This window comes from Zosterops lateralis (assembly GCF_965231275.1).
Source record: "Zosterops lateralis genome assembly, chromosome: 20".
Taxonomy (NCBI): domain Eukaryota; kingdom Metazoa; phylum Chordata; class Aves; order Passeriformes; family Zosteropidae; genus Zosterops; species Zosterops lateralis.
In genome coordinates this window covers 3,093,711-3,113,394 of record NC_139780.1, presented here as the reverse complement: position 1 = coordinate 3,113,394, position 19,684 = coordinate 3,093,711, and the positions used below count along the sequence as shown (strand labels likewise).

General features: G+C 45.9%; 1 protein-coding gene across 1 annotated transcript in view; it reads right to left on the bottom strand.

Annotated features, from left to right (window-relative positions):
- Nucleotides 1-15,050, bottom strand: part of PAPPA (pappalysin 1) — a 179,217-nt gene extending 164,167 nt beyond the window's left edge. Inside the window, exon 1 of the mRNA XM_083875991.1 lies at nt 14,090-15,050. Coding sequence (XP_083732117.1) covers nt 14,090-14,486 — 397 coding nt within the window. The 5' untranslated portion in view covers nt 14,487-15,050. The remainder of the gene's footprint in view (nt 1-14,089) is intronic.
- Nucleotides 15,051-19,684: the final 4,634 nt, after the last annotated feature.

Here is a 19,684-nt window from a genome sequence, read left to right as displayed (position 1 = left end):
CTAATTTATCGCTGAAGGAAATCTCTGTTCTCTTTCCGAAAGCACCAGCCAAAAAAGAAACATCTACCCTTTGCAACAGCCTCTGTTTTCTCTTCTGCCAACTGGTCTCTGTCCCTCCTTCCCTTATAGAACTTCCCTTATTATGTTGCAATGCCCTTCTAGAATAATGTTCACATAAACCCGTGTGCCTGTTCCAGCTTGTCCCATCACCAGTGTGTGACAAGTGTCAGAGAAACCCATAAAAGCCAGGCTGTTGGCTCGACAGGGCAAAGGACACCATGTGTTGAACACATTGACAGTTCTCAATAAATAGCAGCCCTGCTGAACAGCTGGTTGGATTGCTGGGGTTTGGAAGAATGTTGGCCACATTGCCTACTTGCGTGCGTCCTCCTCAGTGAGGCACAGAAGGTCCTGTGCATGGGGAGAGGAAATACATCACTTCCAGAATGCACCAAAGAGGAATAAAAAAAGAAAGCATCTGAATGCAAGTGAAAATCTCAACTCAAGGCTTATGGCCAATTTTGGACACACAGAAGTGCAATGAAGTGTTGATTTGTTGATATAGGTGCAAAAGGTGTTCCTCCTGAGGGAGGAGAGGAGAGATGGGGGTGATAGGAAGAACTGTCCCAATCTCATTTCCTTCTTCCCTCTCTCTCATGGAATACATAACTCCCATTCCATTCAGCCTGAGCCCTCTTAAGTCTGAGAGCACAGAAACTGTTCATGGAACAGTTTGGCCTTCACAGTGTGACGCAAAACACAAGGTTTTGGCAAAAAAAAAGACTTTTACTTCTCTGCCTCTACCATCAGTGTCTGAGGCTCAAAGAAGAGTTTGGACCAACATTCAGCCTCCTCCTGCTGCAAGGTCTCTTCCTCCAGGAGTGCAAGTGCTCCCAGCCCACCTTTGCTGCCAAATCCCAGCCCTGCAGAAACCTCTGGAGAAGAAACACGGCCCCCTTGCTGTCTCATTTTGCCTCTGTGAGACACAGCTGCTGTTGCTTCCCTCTCTGGCCTGTTCCATGGAGCCTGCAGGTGTTTGCAGATGGCCATTTCCCAGTAAACTTGTGGTATGTCGATGTTTAAAACAAAATAAAATAAACCCCCCGTGCTACAGGGTCCAGTTGAAGACCACTGCTGTTTGAGCATTGGCCTCTGCTGAGACACAGAATGTAAACAGTCTGTTTGATTAAACCATCCCCAGCAAGAGGACTGCGGGGAATTCCAGCCTTTCCCAGCATAAGATCCTATGTTCTTCAATAATTCAGAACTCCTCAAAGGATAAGAATGAATCGCTTGACTTTCCTGCGAGGAGAAACTGTTGATAGTTACGCTGGAATTCTTGGAGGAAACTCACCAGGATAAGTAAGGCCCATTTCCACCACGCTCCAGCCTGCTCCTTTATTTAACCTGCTTGCAGGCAAAGTGATTGTGCAACAACTGATAAACTCTGTCCGTGCTGCAGTGCAAAATCCTCACTTCTGATTATCTTCCCCCCAGTGGGATGGGAGGTGGAGAGACCACACTGGAGTAGCCTTGCAGATAAGACTTGACAGAAGATATTTGTTCACCAAGAGAAACTACTCTTTCAACAAAAAGCCACAGATAAACTATTTTAAACCATCCCATTTTAAAGTGTGGAGATTCTGACAGCACTGGACACCTTTTGTAGTACACTTTTAAAACTTTGAGGCTCTTAGAACATAAAGTAGGACCACAACTTCAACATCTAAGATATCTGTAAAAGCTTCCTTAGCCCCAGATTCCAAACACACTCCTTATGGAAGAGAGGGAGCCTGGAACAGTGACATGAGCACTACATTGACATCCCACCTCTGCCCAAATGAGGAATCACAGACCTGACCAGGCTGCCTCCCTTACTGCCAGAGTTTTCCTATATCTGATGATCTTCCTGTGTATTTTGAGTGACTAGAAAGACTTATTAGAGGATCCAATTGTCTCCTGGAAGGAAACAAACACCTAATCCACTAACTTTGTACCTGAGCCCAAGGTGCAGTGCTGAAGACGCAAACCAGGAGCAGCCACAAGAAAATGGAATATTTATTCAGCTGCCCCTGTGCTGTCAGAGATTTTTGGGACCTCTGGAACAAGTCGAAAAACATTCTGTGTTTTCCAGCTGCTGGCACCAGTATCATGTTTTGCTCATGGCCACGGTGACCACAGTCCTGTGTTACCCACTCCCCTGGGTCCTGCTCACTCCCGTCTCCTGAAGGGGTGGCTCTGTGAGAATGGTGTGCAACACCAGATGTACCACCAGCCCTGTGTTCAGACTGTAGTGGACAATTATCCTTTGGGCTATTTTCGTCCTTTTGCAGCCTTTGCGCAACTCAAGAGCAACAGTTTTGCCAGGAGCCAGAATCTAGATTCTGATGTTAAAACAACAAAAACAACAACAAAACAGGCAAAATCAATGGATTTACCAAGAAGAAAATTAACACAGCTACTGAAGTCAACCTCCCTGCTTGGTGTTCCCAAATCCTGTCCGTGCCGATTTCAAAGCAAATTAAGTCCGCGATTTTAACTCGCTTCTTTTACATTTTCCACGACGATGGGAAAAGATGAGGAAGACACAGAGTTAGACAGACAGGCAAACATCTCATCAAAGAAACTCCTACAAGCAGATGCAGGGTAGGAAACATCGAGCAACCCTGCTGGCTCCAACCCACAGCCCGGGCCTGGGTGCGTGGTTGATTTTCATTAACTAACTTTTCTTCCCGTGAACTTCCTCCGAGGGTGTTTGTTTATAAACAGAGGAGGGAATATTATTGCTGGAGAGGGGACAGTACGGGCGGGGGTGAAGGAGTTTAGGCCACAAGCCTGGAGAGCAGAGTTCAGGAGTGTTTGTTGCCGGAAACACAAAGGGCTCACTGTAACGCTGGTACGTGGCCCAGTTCCACAGTCTAGAGGGATTACCGTATAGGTATACGCAGAAAATACTTCAGAAAGCAAAAAACAACCCCACATTGTACAAATGTTTCCCACTGCATCACCATAACCATTACACACCCAAGTAAAACCACCAACGGCGGTGACGGTGGTTGGAGGTTGTTCTCCACAACATCCACCTCTCAGCTTGGTCACTTTCCCCATTGCATGACCTCTGTCTCTGCCCCAAATTCTACACATTCGCAGGTCTGAAGCAGCCCCCCCGATTTCCTCTCCAAAGGAGTTACTCTAGGTTTACATTGGTGTGTTCAACAGCAGAATCTGGCTTGTATTGCTCGCCCTTCCCTCTGCCAAGTATGTTTCAAAACTGTGTGTGTAATGCATTTACTTAACATTTGCTTTTTCTCCCAGTACTCCTTTTCTCCCTGAACATCTCCATTCACGAGCTACAGCACAGGAGGCTTCCAATTCTTGTCTAGTTTACGCTGAAAATAATTCTCATTAAATTATCACTGGTGAAAGGTGCTGTTTTGACCTCCGAGAGGCTGCTCTGTTTATCCACAAGACAGATGACATGTAAGACAGTAGTAATGCAAGCTCCAGATTTCAACTCTAGCACCTCAGACTTTACAAGCACAGATGCTGCTGCATTCCGAGCAAACTCCCATGGATTGGATGTACAGCCTCCCTGGCAATGCTCCTGACAGAAATACAGGTTGTTCAGCCATGAGGGTGTGCACTGGGTGGTGATCCCTTTCCAAAAATCCTCTGGGGCAACTTCTGCAACCTCTCACCTTGTCTGGATTTAACTACAGGGTAAGCGAGTTGCTTTCGTCCTTAATTTAATAACCTGAGCTATACAGAGTTGGATTTTCAGCATTTCCTAGGAAAATAAGTAGTTACAACTTCCATTTTTTACAAGTAATTTCAGCAAGTCAATACAATAATCAATGTGCAGATGGATAAAAGAAATATCAAAGTATTCCAATTTAAATAGGAGTACTCTGAACCAAGGGGCTTTGCTGATATTTGCTTTTCTCTCCCATTGTGGGCTGCACACACTGTTCTGTCTGAGGAACACAATAATTTGTGTGGATTCAACCATCACCAGCATGTCTGGCTCAGAGATATGAATTCCAGATCATCTGATTTTCCACTGTCTCCAAGGACCTCATGTCACAAATTCCAAATGCCTTCTTCCCCCAGTCCCTGTGTTGTCACCAGCAGGATGTCACCTGGCTGATACCACTGGCTCAGTACTGCCATTATCCGCTGAAGAACCATCAATGGCTGCAATGAAACATCCTATAGGAATTAGGGCATGTGATTTCACATGGAGAACAATCTCAGCTGAGGAATAACCATCATCATCCCTAAAAAAACAATAATAAAAAGTAGCAAAAAATGGCTGCTGGTGGGTTTGATGGCTGACTTTGTCACCAGCACACTGCCACATCCAGGATAAATCAGTGTCTCACCATTCCTTCATTTCCCTGATTTTAAGGGATATATTCTCTCACACCTGAGATTTGTCACCATCAACAGCAGGAAGTTTTGTGGCAAGTTCAAGACTACAAAACGTAATCTTGCTGCAATGAAAAAAGAAAAATAACAGCACTAAGATACATTAGTAGAGGAGAAAAAAACTCCATTCAAAACTAAGTAACACTGGTAACAGCAAAGGCCTTTCCTTTCCATTCCTATCCCTGTCTTAAATAAAACAAACAAAATAATGGTGATAAAATCTGTTTCCTCAATCCAGTGGATGATCTCTGTGAGTATGTTTCCAACACTAACAGCAGAGAACAGACAAGGAAGAGAAGGAAGGAGGAAAGGAGCCTGCAGCTGATGCTCGGTGTCAGGAACAGGGCTGCTCTTCTCCCAGTTCCATGACGACAGAAGACTCCTGGGAATCAGATGAGGGAGGGGAAGATGGGTCAGAAGAGAGAAATCCATAAGGGAAAGTGATTTAAAGCAAACAGAGAGACAGTAAATTAGATAAGGAAAAGGAGGAAAAACACAACATAGGGGAGGAAGGAGAAGAGATAAAAACATCCTTAAACATCACCCAAAAGGAAGACTTGAGAGCCCACCAGGCCCCAGAGGTGCCCAGCACAGAAAAGAGTGGTTTGTTTCTCTAACATCTTTTTCTTTCATGAGCTGGTATCATATCTCTCAGCTGCTGCTTTCACCAGGCCAACTCCAGATGCTTCTCAGTTTCACTTCCCCCTCGCTCCCTCTCCGCAAGACCGAGCGCTCGCTCCTTGTTTGCGCACGGCGAGGATGGATATTAAACAGAACAATATCAATAATTCCCAGAAAATAGCCAAGCCCATGAGCCTGGCTGAGCACACAAGCACACTGCCTGCTTACCCTGTGTTCCCACAGCGCTTCCAACACCAGCTGGCCGTGAAGCCACCAGCCTGTGGCCACCCTGGGAGGGGACACCACCCTCCCGTGGCACGGACGGCGGGAGAGGAGCAGGAAAGCAGCAGAGCAGGAAGGAGGGAAAGCAGGGGAATCAAGGACACCAGACAGTAGGGGAAAAAAACTGAGGCTAGGATGGTGATAAGAGAGGGTGGAGGGATTGGATGGGAGAGTCACACACTTACATCACCCCGCAGGACAGAAAATGGGAGAGTGGGTTTGGAATAGGGGAGATTTTAACGTTAAAAAATAAAATGGGAAACAGAGAGGGGAAAAAAAGAAGAAAGGTTGACTGAGACAGAGGCCAATGTGAGATTTGGAGCATAGCAAAACCAAATAAACATGTTCCTGTCCTCTGATGTTAGGGCTTCACAGTGTTTCTTCTCTCATGTCCAAAGCAAAAAAAGTCTGCAAAAGAAAGGACACTGAAGCAAGGACCACAGACATGCCCAAGGCTCTAGAGAAGGGGTGTGGAAAACTCTGAAATCACAGCCTTTGCCAGATTCAGCCAGGCTCAAACTTATTTTTCATGATCTTGACCAGGTTTAGGATCAAGTCCATGCTTCCTCTGCAACCACGAATCCAGCCCCATTCTGCCAAGGGGTGATTAACCTGTACTCATATTTGTTCACTTTTAACTATGACATCCAATGTACCTTTACTTGGTGCTGCCAAACTTATGGATGCTCAACAGTCCTCAAATTGTTCTGATTACTGTCAACAAGGATAGCAGAAAGCAAATTTCTCTGGTAAGATTTTCACTCCTGTTCTCTGTTTACCTCGCCTTTTTGAGTTCTGCTCTGCTCCTGCTCAGAGTAAGAGTACTTTAACTTCATGGATGGCTTTGGGGAGAGTAAACTTTATAATAGGCACTAACATCAAATCAAAGCAGTTTACAAGATGTGCCACTTGTGTCAGAATATGTGGGGAAATAAACAAGCTGCTCCTCCTTGATCATTGGAGTTTAAATGCTCTATTGATCTGGGAAGAAAATCAAAGGTGCTTTGGAAATGGTGTGTGTGTGTGCATGCATGCTCACAGCAGAGAAAATGAAGAGAAATGTGCAGAGACAGAGAAAACAGCACAACAATCAAGTGTTCCTTCTCCCCAGAAAGGTGAAATAAAATCAAAAATCATATCTAGATGTCAGCAACCCCCAGGTGGGGAAATGGGCACGGAGCAATTGAAGAGTGAGGTCAGGGAAAAGGTTCATCTTCAGAAGTCTCATTTTTTGGAAAAAAAAAAAGAAACAAAATGCACAGCAACTGTGCCCAGAAAAATGCATGAAGCCAATGCCCAGAACCCAGGAAACAGAAGAGCCCAATGTATTTTCCATATAAAAAATAGGAAGATTGATATTTACTGCCCGTGTAAAGTACTAGATGAAAAAATTGGTAGCATTGAGAGAGGAGGGTAAATGAAGAAAAAGATTATATGAGACTTGCTGATACACTTGAGAGAAAAAAACATAGAGGATTTTGATCAAACAAGTATTTTCTGATGTTTTTTCTCAATCATCTGGAATATAAGATGGGAAGAGGTAAAAATGCAATCAAGCATTCATTCCTGCTACAATGGGATGTAGGAACTGCCACACAGGCTAAGATCAGAGAAGGGTGGGAAATGTTTGATCAAATATTTTTCTCAGGAAAAAGGGAAATTAATCAAAACAGTCTATCTGTGGGAAAGGATCAGTTTTGGCAAATATTCCAACTTAAAATTTCAATAGAAGTTTCATAACTGTCAAAACACCTGATTCATTTTAACTCTCTGAAAATAAGAAAGCTGATACCTTTTACCAGGCAGTGTTTTTCTTTTTCATAGTTAACGGTTTTCTAAACCAATGTTTTGGATTTTAGGTACTTAAGATGTTGTCGATCTGTCCTTCTCTTTTCCTGTCTTACATTAAAATGGTGACTCCCAGTCTTAGCTAAAGAGCTTTGGTTTATAGTAGAGCACTGGGAAATCTTCTGTGGCCTGTGCTATATCAGAACCTACAAAGTGGGTTTTCTGTGATTGTTTGGACTAATTATCTGCTGTTATATCCCTGACACTGCAGGGGACTAAATTTGGCAACCCAGGTGGTCCCTTTTCTGCTTCTGCTCCTGTAATTTCTATTGGAGAAGAGAAAAGAGGAGCTGAAAAAACAACAGATAAAATTAGAAACAAAACTATTATATGGGAGCATTTCAGATGACCCCAGTCATGGAATGGTTTATTTTTGTTTTTTCAATATGTCTTTTTTAAAAAAGACACTATATGTTGGCTTTTTTTTTTTCCCTGGCTCAGGGCAGTATGAAAATCCAATGTGAAAGCACTTGGTTAATCCTTTGGCCTTGAGAGCATTTTTCATGGAATGGTTTGGGTTAGAAGGGACTTCTAAAAGTTGTCTCATTCCACCCCCTGCCATGGCCAGGGACACCTTCCACTGTCCCAGGCTGCTCCAAGCCCCAATGTCCAGCCTGGCCTTGGGCACTGCCAGGGATCCAGGGGCAGCCACAGCTGCTCTGGGCACCCTGTGCCAGGGCCTGCCCACCCTGCCAGGGAACAATTCTTTCCCAATATTCCACCTAAACGTCCTCTCCCTGAGTTTGAATCCATTTCCCCCTGTCCTGGCACTCCAGGCCCTTGTCAATCTTCTCTCTCCATCTTTCCTGTTGGCCCCTTCAGGCCCTGCAAGGCCACCCTGAGCTCACCCCAAAGCTTCTCCTCTCCAGGTGAACACTCCCAGCTCTCCCAGCCTTTCCTCCCAGCAGAGCTGCTCCATCCCTCTGATCCCCCTGGGGCCTCCTCTGGCTCTCTCCAGCAGCTCCAGGTCCTTGCTGTGCTGGGCCCAGGGCTGGGGCAGCTCTGCAGGTGGGCTCTGAGCTGAGCACAGGGGCAGAGGGGCACAATCCCCTTCTCCTGCTGCCCAGGCTCCTCCTGACACACCCAGAACACAGTTGGCTTTCTGTGCTGCCAGGGCATGAAATACTGTTGAGTTAAAGGTGCTCTTGGACGTATTTGTGGCTTCACCTCTCTTATGACAGACTCATTTATTGGCAGAGCCAGATCCAGGCTCCAAAAAAGCTTTTCTCCACCAGAAGTCCCTGCTCCCCTCAGCTGCCTGTAAGTGACCAGTGAGGTGTCCACTGGCAGTCGGATCTCTGCTGTTCAGTGTGCTCAGACAAGGATCTCTCCCACCCTTGGCAAAGGTGAGTGGGCTCAAAGATCATGGAGCTGCCTCAGCAAACACCTGGCTCAGCTGTGCAAGCAGAGAGCTCTCCTGCTGGGCACTGGAAAGTGTCACCTACCTGTGTGGAGGGTCTGGGTTAGGGTTCATCAGTGAGACCCTCTGGCATTTGGGATTAAACTCATCCCTCCCCACGCCACGTGTGGCTGGGGCTGACAGGGACACCTGTGCTCAGTGCAGCCACAGCCTCAGCACCCCTTGTCCACCTCCTGGCACCACACGGGATGGGAGTGGGGGTCTGCAGAGCAGCTCCAGCCTGATTCCCTGGAGGATGCTCCAACCTGGAGCCTGGAGGATGCTCCAGCCCCGCCCAGGGCTGGCTTTGGCGGTGGCTTCGCGTGCGAAGGCTCTCCAAGGGCTTCCCCTCTCCCTCAGCCCTGCACAGCCCTGCACAGCTCTGCTCTGTGCTCCTCCAGACATCCCCGGGCTCCCTGAGGACAGCCCTGCTCCTGCTCTCTCTCCAAACACCATCCCTGCTGCTTGCTTGCTGCCTCACGTGAGTTTTTCTAACAGAGACAGGCTGGCTTGAAATAAATCAGGCTGAAATGAAGCTTGGAGAGGCAAACTCAGCCTGGGACACAGCCCTGTGCCTACAGGAGACAGCCATACATCATTTAGGAATCTAAACTTGCCATCCTTCACACATACAGAGTCAAATTGGCCTCACTGTTTTATTATCGTTTAATTAATTAGAGTAGCCTATGTGTAAGTGCTTTAAGGGGGAAAAAAACAACCTCCAACTTTATTCTAAAAGTGCTGTTGTGACTCTAGAGTGTAGCTGGTCAAAAGAATGAGACCAGATTAAATTGGAAATGTTATGGAAAGAAAAATAAGCTTCTGATTCTTGTCCCAGCTTCCAAAGGCTGAAGGAAATGTGCTGTTCAAATGCAAATATTTAGTAAATGACAAGCTGTGAGGGTATTTTGTTCAGTGACCTATGAGTCAAGCCATGTCCAGATCCATAGTCATGAAGTGGATAATCATTTGAGCCCATCCACAGGGAAGCCAAACCCACACAGCTTTCCCCAGCCCCCAGCAACGGTGTTTTGGAGACTTGTGACCCTGCAGGAACATCTGTGCAGGTGTTCCTGCTCCTGTCACTCCCCTCTGCCCACCATGGCCAGCACCCCGGGACCTTGCACAAGCACTAATTAAACAACAGAACCTAAAATTTGATATTTGACTTCCTCCTTCATTATAATTGTTCATTACAGAACACAACTAGAAAATTCATGCAACTGAAAGACAACAGGCTGTTGATAATTCCACCTTATCTACCTGCCTATTGTTTTATCACCAGTGAAACTCTGAGTAAACTCTATTGAAATCATCCTCAAGTTCTCAGCACGCCCAGCATGAGGATCAGCTCTGGAGGTAGGACCCAGCTCACCAATTCTACCTGAAGTCTATCAAACCAATATCAGACTCCAAAACTTCAGAAGGAAATAACTCCCCAAAGTAAACATATATTTTTAACTCCATAGAGGGACTAGACCTGTGCAGTGTCACTTACATATCTTTATAATTGCCCAATTATTGGACCCTGGCACGGATGTTTCTCAGCCTCTTATGTGCAAAAGCTGTGGCTTAAAGTCAGCTCCACTGCGCTGATTTTGTCTTTTCTCTCCCCTTGGATTCTGCTGCAGTTTTACATTTATCAAGGACTGAAGTTGGGAAAACATAGGCACTCCCTTACATATGAAGCTTTATTAAGTTGGGATCGTGCTCCCTGTTGGCAGGCTGGGGAATAGAGAGACAGAGGGGAATGAAACCAAGAAGTGAAAAATAAAAAAAAAAAAAAAATAGAGCAAAACAAACAAAAAACCCAAACCAAAATACAAATAACTTTCACTCTTCAGAGCAGGCACGCCTTCTTACTCCGGCTCCCGCTGCCCATCATTCATCCCGCTCCTCTCAGCTCCCAGCCAGCAAAGAGTCAACATCTCACTCCCGGGAAAACACGAGCCACCCCAGAGAGCAGCGAACACCCTGACAGGGACCCGGCAGGATCCTGTTTCTTAGGACGGGCTCGCGTTTTCACAGCGGAGCTGGAATATCTTTGATTACAACAGCAGCAAGGTCAGCAGAGCTTTGAAGCCCCTCATCCCGCACAGTGTTATGTGCATTACCTAACCCAGCACAGCACCACCTTGTTAACCCTTTCCTGCCCCCCGGGGGAAAGGTGCCCGAAGGCGCCTGATGGATTCCATGCGCACATGTGCGTGTTTACAAGAGGGATGCGCTGAGCTGCCGGACAAGGTGCGCACAGCCCACAGGGGATTGTCCGAGAACTCTGCGGCCCGGGGAGGAATGGGAGGGATGGAAGGAGGGATGGAGTGAGGCAGGGATGGATGGAAGGAGGGAGGGCGAGTGGCAGCATTCGGGAGCTGCCCCGGGAGCCGCTCCGAGGGAGCGCAGCCCAGCCCAGCCCAGCCCAGCCCAGCCCCGACAGGGCTCCTGAGCTTTTTGCGTAACGCGGATCAATGGGTCAGACTTCCAGTTTCCCAACAGCTTTCGCTCTGACAAATGCCAGAGCAGATATCAGCGGAGTCAAACAGGGCGGCAATAACGTCGCTGCCAAGCAGCGTGAAAATTGGCAGAGCCTGGCACCAGGACTGCCTCTCATCAGAGACAGGGCATGGCCCGGCACAATGACGAACCCACTTAACAGCGCTGTAAAATTAGCCATTTATGAAAACAAATTGAATGCTGCAGCAGAGGGTGACGTAAGGAGAGTTGGCTCCAGACAGAAACTCCCGAAGCCTGGATTAGCAGAAGAACTCCGTTATGTCAGGGCTCAGGCGCGGGAGCTGATAACAACTTGGGTCCTGCAGGAGATTTTTTACAGACACAACAGGTTTCCCCTATAGGCACTCATGGGGCTCCTCCTGTACCATTTGTAGTCATTTCTTCTATGCCAGCAGGGAGGGGTGCAAGGGGAGCAGTGGTCACGGGCAGAAAGTGGGGGGCAGAAAGTAGGTGAAGACACAAGAGCAACTCAGAAAAAGAGGTGTATTCCACTCAATCCCACCCCTTCCCTCAGATCCCTACAGACACACGGCTTCCCACTTTGCAGCTGGGATGAAAGTTGGGGGGAAACTCACTTCTGGCACTGCCAGCAAATGTGCCCCAGTCCCTTCCCCTCCAAACACCCAGATGAGCTCTTGATTTCAGTGGGGTCCTACAGATGCAAATTCAACAGCAGAACTGAGCTCCTCAGTCTGTCACATCCCAAAACAGTGAAAACGTGAAAGCCAAGAGTTTTGGCAGCCAGAACCCTTGATTTCCTCATTGAGGGAAGCGTAATCTCTCCCTAAGCTTGCTGCAGGTCTGGGAGGCTGTGGTGTGCAGAGGATACTCCAAGTGAGTTCCTCTTGGACCTCTTCCAGGTGTTTACACACAGAGCCAAACCTGGCTCCTCTTCAAGAGTGCTGAGAGGGGGGCAGGGGGAGCTTAAAAATAAAATAAAAATCACCAAGTCCTCCCGAGCTGAGCTGAAGATCTACGGTGCAAAACTGGGGCATTTCTCTTCATTTTTTTTTTTTTTTTTTACAGTGGAATGTTATTTCCATGCATAAAATGGGTCAAGTGTTTTATACAGGCAAACAACCCAACCTCCCCCATCCAATTAAAAGCATTTTACTACAAATGATCTTTGTGTGTGTTTGTCTAGGTTCCCTGTTGTGAGAATTAGAGACACTTGCACCAAAGACGGCCATGGGCTCCTAGGTGTTGGATTAAACACATTAAAAAACACACTGAGCCTGGTTTTGGTACTGACGAGATCCCGTTTAAACCCCAATTCTGCCTCTCCTGACTTGAAAGGGAAGCACTTGGAGCCCTGGGGTTTAAGTCAGGGTTGGGAACCAGCAGAGTGTGAGAAAGCCAGGGGGAATAAAGCGAGGAATAGTGTGGTTCACCTATGAAATCACCGCTCTGAAGGCACACGGGACCAGCCCGTGCCCGGCACCTCCTGCCAGCCCCGCACACACCGCGGTCCCTCCCCGCCAGCGGCCGGGAGCGGGGAAAGTTACGGGAAAAGCTGAGTTCATCCCAGTTTTTGTTTTCTTTAGGACAAAGCGGGAGGGCAGCGGCGGGGCTGGGGCAGAGCGGCCGGGGATGTGGCAGGAGGGTGGCAGGGGACACCAGGGGACAGCAGGGGACAGCAGGGGACAGCAGGGGACACGGACAGGGAGAGGGGCTGGCGGGGCAGCCGCGCCACCGGCACAGGCAGCGCTGCCTCCCGCGAGGAAGTGACTCCGCTTAAAGGGAAACGGGGAAATCCTCCCTGTCTCTTTAAGGCATCCTAGGACATGGAAACTTTGTACTTTCAGGGAATCTCCTTGCCAAAAGAACTGTAAAACATCTCTCCCCCCCCTCCCCTCCCCTCCCCTCCCCACCAATACCCGTTTCTCTTTCTGACTTGTTTCCTTAATTTTTTTTTTTTTTTAAAGGTATTTCCATTTTCTATGACTTCCTTCAGAGCAAAGATGGATGTGGCGACATTTATAAGGGTTTGTAACCCTCCGAAAAGTATCCGATTTCACGACAACTTTGCTGCACTTTATCACTAAAGCGAGGAAAGGGCGGGAGGAGGGAGGGAGGGAGGGAGGGAGGGGGAGAGGGACCAAAATTCAGGATGGGCTCATAAAATTTAAATAAGAAAAGTGCAATACTCCTTGTTATTGTCCAGCTCAGACTGGTAGCTGCTTTGAGTACTAAATGATTTTATAGGGCTGTTTGACCTCAGAATCATTGATGTTACACTTGCCATTTCTAAGGGGAGACAAAAAAAAAATACTCCACACATCCTCTAGCTGCAGTGGCGAGTCCCAGCCGTAGCTGAGAGTGTCGAGGGGTTGGGAACTTTATAAACTCATTTGATTCATTTGAGGTTTCACAATAGCCAAAAAAGTTCCTTTATAGCTTTTTTGGAAACCACACGCTAAGGCTGCATCTAAAGAGCGAGCAGTGGAGTACACTAAAAAAGCCAATAAAACCAAGGAAATCGCAGGGGGGACCTCAGATATGCCTTTTCTTTGCAGCCACACACCGGTCACATACATTGCTTTCCATACATACAAACAAGGCACTTTCAAAACGCTCTACTTACAGTTTTCCAACATGAAAATTAGACCAAAAAAAAATAAAAAAATAAAACAAAACAAAAAAAAAAAACACCAACCCCACGGTAAGAGCTGCCTCTTGTACAATCCGCGCACCCAGAAAAGACAAGAAACAACCCCCGGGGCGCTGCCGTTCTCCCTATGCAAAACTTTACATAACTTTTCCTGCGAGCCTACACTTCCAGGCTGGTCCGCAGAGCTCCGGGGATGGAATCTCCCGGGATATGAGGCGTTGTTTGGCAGAGGAGGCTCTGCCATCCCCGGGGCGCTCCCGCGGGGCTGGGTGTGCACAGCCCGCTCCCGGACACACGCCCGCCTCCCGCCGGCTCCCGGCACGGAGCGGGGATGCTGCTGCTGCTGCTGCTGCTGCTGCTGCAGGCACAGGCACGGCCGGACCTACCTGCAATGACAGCCGGAGATCTCTGTCCGCCTTCGGCTTTCAGCCACACTTGCAAAGTGAAGGCATCTCGGGGCAGCTCAACGTCTGCCTTGAGCCGCAGCTGATCACCTTGGCCACTGAAATAGAGCGCCCTGCTCGGGGTAAGGGACTCCTCTTCGTCCTTTACCTCCCGCTGTTGCCTCCTGCGGGGGACATGCCCAGGCTCCAGCCCAGCAGTGGAGCGCCTTCCTCGGGCTAACCTGGTGGCACAGGTGCCCGGGGCAGTGTGGAGGAGCTGGCGGCTGTGCCTGGTGTCCCTTCGTGCCCTGCGGGAGCGCTCGTCCATCCCACATTCGGGTCCACTGGCTAGGGCTGTACAGAGAAGCGCAAGAGGCAGCAGCAAACTCCAGAGCTGCATTTCCAATCTTCCCCCCCCTTCTCCCCTGCAAATCCTCCCGATCTGCCAGCTTTGGGCTCCTCCTTGCCTTGACTTTCTTCTCTTGTTCACCCTTCTTGGTATTTGCTCTTTTTATAACCCTTCTCAGTTGCTTTTTCTTTTCTTTTTTTCTTTTTTTTTTTTTTTTTCTTTCTTTCTTTTTCCTGCTTATAGATTTTTTTTTTCTCCTTAAAACAAATTAAAAAAAAAAATCAAATAAATCAAAACTCCTTCTTGGTTGAAATGTATTTCTCTGTTCTTCCTTCCCTATCTGTCTTCTTCTCCTCTATTCCTCCACAGCTGGAACTCCTCTCTCTCTTCTTTTCTCTGCTGAATTTTCTTCCCTTTATTTTTTTTTTTCTCTTCTTAAAAAAAACACACACACTCACACACACTCACACACACACACACAAAACCAAAACAAAAAACCAAAACAACCCCCCAGCTTTCTCCAAGACTCAGACCCACTGATTTCCCTCCCCCCAAAAGATGCTCTAATCTATTTATTTTTTTGGCCTCCTTTATAACATAAGCCACAACCCCCTCCTTTCCCCCAACCTCCCCCCCTCCCTTCTTCTCCACAAAATGAAAGAAAAGAGAAAAAGCCCCTCAGAAGATGAGTAAACAAGAATATGCTAATCTACTCTAGGGTGCTCCACCTTCCCAATTGAATGATTCCCATTAAAACTGCAGGGATCATGACTAATCAATCAGCTTGAAGGAGCAGATAGCTCCAGAGGTTCAAACACTTTTGCTGTTTTCCTTTTCCCCCCTTCTTTTCCTCTCTTCTTCTTTCCCCCTATCACTTCTCCCCTCCTTATTTATTATTTTTTTTAAAGAAGACAATCAAGATGAATGGATCAATGTGACAAAAATCCTGCACCCCCCTTTTTGCAATCTCCCCAGCTTTCTTTCTCACTCCAGTCCAAAACACACATTCCTATTTTTTTTTTTTTTTCTTGGCAAAAGAGAAAGCTATTTCTCCTCTCAGACTCCCCGTTGCACTTTGCTGGTAAACCTTATGCTCCTCTGCAGCACATAAAGAGTCTTGAAACTTGAGTCTCAGATATTTTTTTTTTAATTGCTTTCTTTCTTTCTCTCTTTTCCACTCTCTCTCTCTCTCTCTCTTTTTTTCTAATTCCTTCTTTTCCTCTTATTATTTTCTCAAAGTTATGCAATCAGCCAGGCTCCCCCTTTTGTGGTCCCCCTCAGTGCAGTTGTGTGCAGCTAATCCAAATGTTGCATCAAAGGTCCCCATCGAATCATCAGGAGCTAAAAGGAGAGAAGGTTTTTGAAGAGCATTTGCCTTCCAGAAGCTGTAGCAACAGAGTAGGACTTGGCTTTTGAGTGCTCCAAAAAACTCCTTGAGTTATTTTTTTGGAAGTAATAATTAAAAAAAAAAAAAAAAAAATCAATTATTAATTTTATTGGTGGATTGAGTCAAAAAAATCCTCTCTCAATATTGGTAATTTTTCAGCCTAAGGAATTCAGCTCCCCTGGTTTCCTTGGCTTGGTTGTAGCCACAGGTAAGCTCCTGGCTGCTTGCTGGCTTGTAGATCTCTGTTTCTGAGCTGGGACGTTTCTTTTTTTTTTTTTTTTTTTCCTATTTTTTTTTCTTCCTTTCCTTTTTTTTTTTTTTTTAATTTTTTTTTTTTTTTTTTTTTTTTTTTTTTTTCACTCTTGAAAGATCTCAAAAGCTCCCCCTGATGGCAACAAAAAGGATTTTTCTGAGTCCCTAATCAGTGGAAGTGACTTGGCAGTGGCGCTCACGGAGTGTCTGGGCCACTGCTCCCCTCTGAAAACATCCAGTGAAACCAAGTTAAATCACAGCAAACCCAGTGTGATTTAACTCCCACACCCCTCACATCATCCTCCTCTTCCAGCTCTAAACTGATGGTTGTCACATCTTACTTTCCCATAAATTTTCAACAGGAATCGTTCACCAGAGTTTTCCTGGGACTGGCATCTTTCTGCTTCTGCAGACTCCCCTGTTGGCATCACTTAGTTCTGGCCACTTACACTCAAAATACACATTATAACAGTAGTGAAAATCAAATTTTTCCAATGAGAAAGGGCTGTTGCACGCTCACAAGTCTTCCAAAAGATGTTATTTTTTAAGTTTCTCACTAATTTGAACACTCCACGATACACAATTGGCATTTTCAGTGGTGCTGTGTTTATCCACAAAGTCCCACCAGAATTCAGCCAGAACCACAGCCTTAGAGCCCCTCTCAATTCTCCAGCCCATCCCTCCACCACAGCTCTTCTTACAAGAAAGACAAAATACTGCTTAGCATCTACAAAGTCTTTAATACAACACCTCCAATCCATTTAAGCCTCTCAACAACCCAGAGGAAATATTTAACTGGGAAATAAACTGCACAAACTCTTAGAAATGTCCCGAAGAACTCACAGGGATGTGAAAAAAACATTTCTGTCTCTGTGCCTGCTCGGCAGAAACAATTTAAGATCAGAGCTAAGTGCTGCACTGCACTGTTCTAACTTGGCTCGTAGAGGACACTGCAAATCAACAAAAAAAAAATCCAAAAAGTTTAAAGTGAACCTGTTCAGCTTCAGCAAGAGCTAAACCAGGAGGAATCCTGCTGCCAGGACACTGCTGTCTCCACATGACAACTCCTCTGAGCTCCCTGAGAACTTTTTGCACATGTCCAGGCTGGGAGAGCAGGCTCTTAAAGTAATGCTGGTTCCATTTTTTTTCCAGGAGAAAAAGCTCATTCTGTCAAATCGTGGTGTTTTCTTAAGGACATCACGATTTGGCTGAAATCATCAAGGAAAATTACTGAAACACTTCAATTTGATAGCACTGCATCATTTAATTTTGGACACACTTGACCTTCTATCTCTTACAAAAGGGTTTCGCTGTGACCAAATCACACTCCAATGCATCAGCCTGCAGCTCCAGTAACAAATACTGGGATATTCTTGCTGCAGAGGGAAAGCCCAGAGCTCTGTTTTCCGTACTTATGGAAGACAGAAGAAAGCATGGAAAGATGGGATTTACCTCTAGCCCACAAATTACAACATCAATCAGTTTTATTCCGAAGACATAGTGAAAGCATAGACAAAAATGTAATGTATAAACTCTAGATGTGATAGAAAATGAAGTGGAAGAGATTTGATTTTAGGAATAGTGAGTAAATCTTGGATTCCTTTAGTCTGCAGGTCGTATGTAACTTCCCCGACCAGATGAAACTCTCCCCTGCACAGATGGACATTTATTCTCTGCTTCAGCCAGTACTTAAATGATGTACAGACCTGGCAGAGAGGTTCCTGCCCAAGGAGAATAATCCTTCTGCTGCACTTGTGTGGAATATTCTCCTCAGGAAAGGGAGTGGGAGATTGTCTTGCATCTAGAGGTATTTTCATGAGAAAAAAGGGGGAAAAAAAGCATCTAACCCTAGTTACACGTATAGAGAGAAGAATTAAAATAGATATTTATGACACTATGCCAAAAAATAGCATTGAGCTAAATGCTGTATGCAGTCATTATAAGGAGAAATACTCAGCAGGAATCTTAGCTGAAGCTGCCAATAACTCCCAAGTTCAAGACTGGAGCTGAGTGAATAAATCATAACAAATAATGGTTTTGTCAAATTTCGACTTTTTTTTTCCCTCCTATTTGCAGGCAGACTGTGAAACCTCTCAAATATGTTTGAAATTACATGCCCATTTCTTCCTCGTCGTTAGTATTTCTCCGAGGCCAATTAGCACACAATTTGCTGTAATGTACACATTTTCACATTTGTTCTGTGTTAATTGGGCAAGGAAGTCACACAGCATTATTTTTGGCTCCCTGGGGGTCAGGTTTAATCAGTCATGATACAGTAAAATTACTAATTTTACATACGATGGGAGTTTCCATGCTTGAAACTCTCTTAAGCGAAAAGCGGCGCTGGCTCTTCAAATTACTCACACGAAGGTCAATTAAAAACAATATTTCTTGAAAGTTGAGCTGAAAAGTCTGCCAGATACAGCTGAATTGAGGCCCTACTATTCTGGGTAAGTGTTTGTGCATATTTGTCCTCTCCGTGCACAACTCCATCAATCACAGCAGAGCTTTCATGGTTTTTTACCCCTCACCGATATCCCAATCAAGTCTCTCCCAACTTGGCTTGAGGTTGAGGATGGCTGGAACGCAATCCAACAGCTCCTCTGCTCAGAATCAGACAGGGCCCAGACACCAGATTTTAGCACAACGTGTTGGATTCAGGGCATATTTTATGCAATCAGCAATGGTATGATCGGAATCACGCTGCCTCCACAGAGCAGCGTGGAATGAAACCCAGAGAGCTGAGAATAGCTCCAAAAAATAGGGGATTTGGGCATCCCGGGTCGTGGATCCCAGGAAGTCCAGCACCTTTTAGGAGAAGTGGAGCCACTTGCTTGGTGACATGGTGGTGGCACAGGGGGTTGCATTGGGTGGGATGTCACCACACTCCTCCTCACACAGTGAGCCCGAGGAAACATTAATGAATGAAATGCTAATAACTGAAAAAAAAAAAAAAAAAAAAAACAACAAAAAAACAACCCAAAAAAACAACAGTGAAAACATGTGAAGCATGTTCTGTCTTGGCAAAGACTTAACAGAAGACCTGAAGTGGACTCAGTGTAAATCCACGAGATTTTGCAATGTTTTCTCAATCTGTCGTCTCTCCTCTTGTTTTAAACAGAGTGATTAAAAGTCTATGTTCTGCCTCCACTGTCGCACTCCATACTGATAACAATCCTGATTTTAAAGATTTATCACTTCTGCCTGCACACTGATCATTCCACACAACTCCACTCACTTGAAATCACAACACCAGCTCCGTGTTGCCTTTATTAGTGGATAAGAGACTCTTCTGCTGCTGGTCCCTCAGCTGCCCCTTATGTAAAATACTCTGGTAATTTACATCAATAAAACGGCCTCATGTCAATTTGAATCATACCCTTTAATCCAGAAAAGTTTACTGAACAATTAAGAAGTGCAATAAATGACAATCAAGACTAAACGCATAATTGATGACTTTATGAAGGTTTCAGTAATTTTATAAGGTAATTTGCAGTCAGTGGCTATAAATTCCTATTTAAACTTGGCATACCACTCTTTTTTGCCCTGCAGAGAGCTGTATTTCCTAACGATACTGATGCCTGTTTGCCTGGAATTCAGTTACTTTATC